The sequence below is a fragment of the Passer montanus genome, unplaced genomic scaffold (genome assembly GCF_014805655.1).
Source record: "Passer montanus isolate IOZ18808 unplaced genomic scaffold, ASM1480565v1 scaffold89, whole genome shotgun sequence".
NCBI classification, from domain to species: domain Eukaryota; kingdom Metazoa; phylum Chordata; class Aves; order Passeriformes; family Passeridae; genus Passer; species Passer montanus.
Window position 1 is genome coordinate 2,510,475 of NW_024374256.1, and position 6,349 is coordinate 2,516,823.

Genomic DNA, 6,349 nt, shown 5'->3' on the forward strand with positions numbered 1-6,349 from the left:
GGGGGGGGGGGGGGGTACTATGGCCAGGGGTGTCACCACGGCCAGCTGTGCCACCGCACCCGGGTATTGCCACCACAGCCACCGTGCGGCTGCGTGTGCCACCGCGGCCAATGTGCCACCCCGAGCGCCACCACAGGGAGATGTGCCACCCCATCCACGCGTGTCCCCACAGCCTCAGTGTCACTGGGGTGGCGCTGGGGCTGTTGTCGCCCTGTCCCTTCCCATGTCCCCTCCCTCGGTCCCCCCTGCAGGGCGACACTCGCAGGGTGGAGGGCGCTGCCACCTGGTGCTCGCTGCCCGAAACTGCAGGGATGGGTGCATATATATTTATATTTTTTTAAAAATATGCAAAAATATGTCTATTAGGTATAGATAGAGATATAGATGCGTATAGATATGTCTTTATATGTGTAAATCTATATATATTTATATATACAGTGCCTGTTTGTTTTCAGACATGAACACCACCCCTTATATATATCTATATATATATATCAATATATATATGTCTATATTAATGTGTATATATATACCTGTATATTTATATATATATATGCAAAAAACACCCAGTATATATTATTATATGTGTATATATGTACATGTATCCACACCCATTTAATATATTTATAATATATAAAATATAAAATATAATATATAATGTATAATATATAATATACCTAAATGATATATTATATATAATTTCTATACTATATTTAATATATTATATACTATATATTATATATATTATATATAAAACATGTGTGTCTTTGTATTTATATAAACACGTGTATATATAAACACATGCCTATATATATTTACATATGTATATATACATGTCAAGTTTTTAATATGTTTATGTGTATCTATAGATATGTATATATATAAAGCCTGTGTATATATATATTTATGTGAAAATATGCATGTATACACACCTATATATATGTATATATATGTACACCACTGTGTATAGTGTATATATATACACACATATACATATATATGTACCTATACACCTGTATGTGTGTATATCTGTAAATATATATAAATATATATCATGCAGGTATGTATTTTAAAATATATTTATATGTATATTATATATATATAAAATATAAATATATATATAAAATACATACACGTGTGTATAAAATACATAGAATACATCTATAAAATATATATTTATATATGTATTTACAGCCCTAACCTCTCTGCCTCAAGCCCAAGCAGGGCTGAGCTCTGACTCAACAGAAATATTGGAAATGCTCAGGGGAAAATATCCTCGGAATGCTCGGGGATGGTTGGGAACAGCCAGTCCTGCCCGGGGCTGGCAAACACCGAGCCCGGGCTCTTCCTTCTGATCTCAGACCTTTTAACCTTTCATTCCCTAAGAATTCCTCCAAATCTTTGGAGATTCCTCAGGGTAAACTCCAGGCTCATCACTTGGGAAGAAAACTCCGGCACTGATGGGATTTTTCTGTGCCTCAGGAGCCCCCCCCAATCCCTTATTTTCTACATTTGGACATGGAATTCCTAAGAATTGATTTTAGAGACTGGTGTCCAGCCCTGGGACGTGTCCCCTGGTGCCACCACAGGGGACAGGAGGCACCTGATGTCCCTTGGAGCCTCCCCTGGACACAGAGACCACAGAGCAGCCGGAGCACAACACATTTTATTCCAAAGCTGGAAAAACTGAGCTCTAAACTTTGTCAGGATTTGGCTTCAGGATTGGCAACAGCGAGGGGACGATCCCATGGGGCTGCAGCAGCACATCCCATTCCAGCAGCCCCCGGAAAAACAGGGATGAGACCCCCAGGAAAGCATTCCCAGGGTGGGATGTGCTCCCAGGGCACTCGGGGAGGGAAGGAAGGAGCTTTGTCCTCTCTTTTCCCCTTTCCTGCTGCTTCCGAACCCAAGGCTCAGCTTTTCCTCCCCAAAACGGGGATGTCCTGCTGCAGGCAACTCGGGATGAAGCTGGAATTTGGGGCTGGCACGGGATCTAAGCTGCTTTGGCCGTCCCAGTTTGGCGTGACTCCCACAGATTGGACACAAGGAATCCAAGCCAGGAAAACCCCAGCAGGATTTGGGGTGGATCAAGCCGGAAATTTGGCCCCGGAGGGGAACTCTCAGAGGGGCTCAGCCACATCCAGCGAGGAAGATGAGGATGGCTGAAGCTCCTGGAGAGCTCCAGAACTGCCAGCCTTTGGAGTGGGGGTGTCAGAGCATGCGGGTCACCACCATGGTGAGGAAATCCTCGTAGCTGAGGCGGACGTTTCCCACCATGGCCGTGTCCTTCTCCCGGAAGGCGTCGGTGAGGCTCTGCAGCTGCATGCAGATGTGGATGAACCGGTCCAGCTGGATACTGGGATTGGGACTGGGGGGACGCTGGGCGTACCGGGCCAGCAGCAGCTGGCTGAACTGGGGGCTCAGGTTGTAGCCCATCTGGGAGAAAGCTGGGAGCAAGGAAAAGTGGGATTGAACCTTCCCAAAGGGAGGGGGAGTGGCTGTGTGCTCCTCCCCCACGTCCCACACACCCCATCTCCCACTCCCACACTTCCCACTCAGGGTGTGCACGGGCAGGGCTCTCCAGAGGAATCAAACCACAAATTCCAGGCATTTTTCCCTTTTACACACACCCAGGAGCTCCTCCCCAAAAAAAACAGGTTCCAGCCACTCATCGTTGAGGGGGAATTCTGGGCTTCCTGAAGGAACTCTGTGCCCCACCCCTGCTGCAGCTCATCACCTCCTGTCCCCTGCGAAGCTCCTGGTTTATCCCGTGGATAATTCCCAAGGAAGCATCCCAGGATCTCAGAGCCCCCCAACTTGGCTGCAGGGACAACTCCAGGAGGAATTCCAGTTTCCAGCTGGGAACAGAGTGGCTGTGGGGGGGTCAGCACGGGCCAGGCTGGTGGCCGTGGCCCTCACCCACCTTGCTGGAGCTCGCTGAAGCTGATGGAGCCGGACTGATCCCGGTCATACTGCTGGAAGAGGCTCCTCCACTGCTGGATGAAGCGCAGCAGGGCGGAGAAGCCGTAGACGTCGATGCGCCCCGACCGCGTCTTGTCAAACATGTCTGGGCAGGGAGGAGCAGCAACAGGGCAGGGAGGTGTGGGAAAGCTGCAGAAACTTCCAGGGAGCTCAGGATCCACGCCATGGCTCCCTGGAGTCCTGCTCTGATCCCAAAAATCCCCCTCGCCAGGACAGCGGCCGACTGGGACCACTCAAGGCTGGTAAGAAACGGCGCCAGAAGCTGAGGCTGGGGCAAGCTTGGGGTCAGTCTCTGCATTTTTTGGGCTTTCCTCCCTTTCCTCCCTGTCCTTCTGGGGTCTGGGGCTTGTGCAGAGCTGGGATTTCCTTTCCCAAGCAGGATTTTGGGCCCTTCACTCACGCCCTGCACCGCTGGGAGCTGCTTGGTTTGCCCAGCTCTGGCTCCAGCCGGGAGCGATGCCGGGGAAAAGGGGAATTCTGCCAGGATGGGCTTCACCCCAAATCCAACCAAACCACATTAGAAGGGGGAAGGAGATCCCAAACTCACTGATCATCAGCAGACAGGTCTCATCGTTGAACGAGGACCAGTTGTTGTTGACCAGAGCCTGCTTCAGCTCCTTGATGGAGATGAACCCGCTGTGATCCGTATCCACCGTCTGGAACCAGGAAAACGCCTCGGGATCCACCCCTGGGGGGGCATTCCCTGCGCGGGGAGAGGCCATCGGAGCTGCCACCTTCCCCTCGGCCGGGCCACGGGCTGGGGGTGGCTCCCAGGGCCGGGCAGAGCTTCTCCTCCCACGGGTTTTACAGCCCGGTAAAATCCCGGGAGAACGGGGCAGGCAGGGCTGGGATGGGCACGGAGCGGGAATGGGCTGGGAACCAGAGCCCGGGGGAGCCCCGGGATGGAGAGGGAGCCCCGGTGCTGCCCCACAAACCCGGCAGCACCGGGAGACGGCTGTGGGGTGAAAGTTTTAGGGCTGCCTGGCACTTCCTCTTCCTCCTCTTTCTTCTTTTCCCTCCTCCTCTTCCTTCTTCTCCTCCTCCTCCTCCTCCTCCAGGATTTCAAAATAATAAACCGGGAATTTCATTCTCGTCGTGGCTTCCGCTGAGCCGGGGACCCCCTCAACCCCCACCCGCACCCCGGGGTGGGGACCCCATCGCTCCCCATCTCTGTCCCGGGTACCGCGGACCCCAGACTCACCTCCCGGGGCCGGCCCGCCGTAGGGCCCGGGCTGGGGGCCGCCGTAGGGACCCCCGGGCGGGGGCTGCCCGTAGGGTCCCGGGGGCGGCCCCCCGCCGTAGGGACCCCCCGGTGGGGGCTGCCCGTAGGGTCCCGGGGGCGGCCCCCCGCCGTAGGGACCCCCGGGCGGGGGCTGCCCGTAGGGTCCCGGGGGTGGCCCCCCGCCGTAGGGAGCCCCGGGGTAGGGGCCGACCGGGGGGGGCATTCCTGCGCCGGGGTAGCCCTGGGGAGGGGACAGCCGGTGAGAGGCGGGCACCGGGATGGGCACGGGACGGACCTCGTGTCGCTCACCCTGGAGCCCCTGCCCCGGACCGGCCCCCGGTGCGATCCCGGTCACAGTCGCGCTCCCGATCCCGGTCCCAGTCCCGATCCCGCTCCCGATCCCAGTCCCATTCCCGGTCACAGTCCGGATCCCGGTCCTGATCCCGGTCACAGTCCGGATCCCGGTCCCAGTCCCGATCCCGGTCCCGATCCCAGTCCCATTCCCGGTCACAGTCCGGATCCCCGTCCTGATCCCGGTCACAGTCCCATTCCCGGTCACAGTCCCGATCCCTGTCCCTGGTCCCCGGCGCCGCTCCGGGTTCCGGTCCTGCTCCCCGGTCCCACTCTCCGCTACCTCTCCGGTCCCGTCCCCTGGTCCCCATTCCCCGCCCCCCGGTCCCGGTCCGGCTCCCTGCCGCCGCTCCCACTCCTCCGCTCCCGGTTCCAGTCCCAGTCCCAGTTCCCCGCTGCCGCTCCTGGTCCTCGTCCCGTTCCCGATCCCGATCCCGATCCCGGTCCCGGTCCCGGTCCCGGTCCCGGTCCCGGTCCCGGTCCCGGACCCATTCCCGCACCTGCCCCGGGTACGCCATAGCGAGTCTTCCGCCCCGGCCACGCCCAGATGACGTCACATGAATGATAGTCACACATTGGGGTCCCGTCCCCCGGTCCCCATTCCCCGCCCCCCGGTCCCGGTCCGGCTCCCTGCCGCCGCTCCCACTCCTCCGCTCCCGGTTCCAGTCCCATTCCCAGTCCCAGTTCCCCGCTGCCGCTCCTGGTCCTGGTCCTCGTCCCGGTCCCGGTCCCGGTCCCGCACCTGCCCCGGGTACGCCATAGCGAGTCTTCCGCCCCGGCCACGCCCAGATGACGTCACATGAATGATAGTCACACATTGGGTACGGTGGGCGGTGACCACGCCCTCTGGGCGGGGCGCAGGCAGAGCGGTGACGCGCGGGAAGCGCGCGCCCGAGGGGGCCTTAAAGCGGCAACGGCGCCCGGGAGGGGTGGGGCTCACCGGGAGGGGATAGCGCCGGGATCTGCCCGGGAATGAGGATGGAATAACCCGGGAGCTCAGCCGGGATCAGCCCGGGAGTGAGGCTGGAATTCCCCGGGAGCTCAGCCGGAATCTGCCCGGGAGTGAGGCCGGGATCTGCCTGGGAATGGGGCTGGAATTCCCTGGGAGCTCAGCCGGGATCTGCCCGGGAGTGAGGCCGGGATCTGCCCGGGAGTGAGGCCGGCATCAGCCTGGGAATGGGGCTGGAATTCCCCGGGAGCTCAGCCGGGATCTGCCCGGGAATGGGGTGGTGACCCCACAAAATGCGGGCTGGGATTCCCCTGGCAGCAGGACCGAGATCCCTCCAGAAGCAGAGCTGGGATGGAGGTCTGGGCTTCCCAGGAATTCCAGGCATGATCCAAGAGCAGGGCTGGGGGCAGCCCGAGTAAGGCTGGAATCCCCACGAGACCACGGGAATTCGTTTGGGATTCCTCCAGAGGCAAGGCTGGGATCCCACCCCATTACAGATCTGGGATCACGGCTGGGATGTGCAGGGAGAAGAGGGGGATCTCCCCAGGAATGGCGCTGGGATACCCCCAGATCACGGCCGGGATCCCCCGGGATCAGAGCTGAGACTCCCCCGTCAGTCCCAGGGTCACAGGGAGCCCAGGGTCACCGTGTCCCCAACCAGAGTGGCCTCAGAGCCGGCCCGAGCAGCATCTCTTGGTGACGGGATGGGGACGGGATGGGATGGGATGGGATGGGATGGGATGGGATGGGATGGGATGGGATGGGATGGGGACAGGCTGGGACATGGCTGAGGACAGGCTGGGGACAGGGGACAGGGATGGGCTGGGGACAGGCTGGAGATGGGC

General features: G+C 58.1%; 1 protein-coding gene across 1 annotated transcript; it reads right to left on the reverse strand.

Moving 5' to 3' along the window:
* Positions 1–1,648: 1,648 nt before the first annotated feature.
* PEF1 (penta-EF-hand domain containing 1) lies at positions 1,649–5,102 on the reverse strand. The gene is made up of 6 exons (XM_039733789.1): positions 5,056–5,102; positions 4,343–4,445; positions 4,184–4,234; positions 3,530–3,685; positions 2,924–3,067; positions 1,649–2,447 (listed from the first exon to the last, which is right to left on the reverse strand). Exons 1-6 carry the CDS (start codon positions 5,071–5,073, stop codon positions 2,212–2,214), a joined length of 708 nt encoding a protein of 235 aa, XP_039589723.1. The 5' UTR covers positions 5,074–5,102; the 3' UTR covers positions 1,649–2,211.
* Between the last annotated feature and the right edge of the window lie 1,247 nt (positions 5,103–6,349).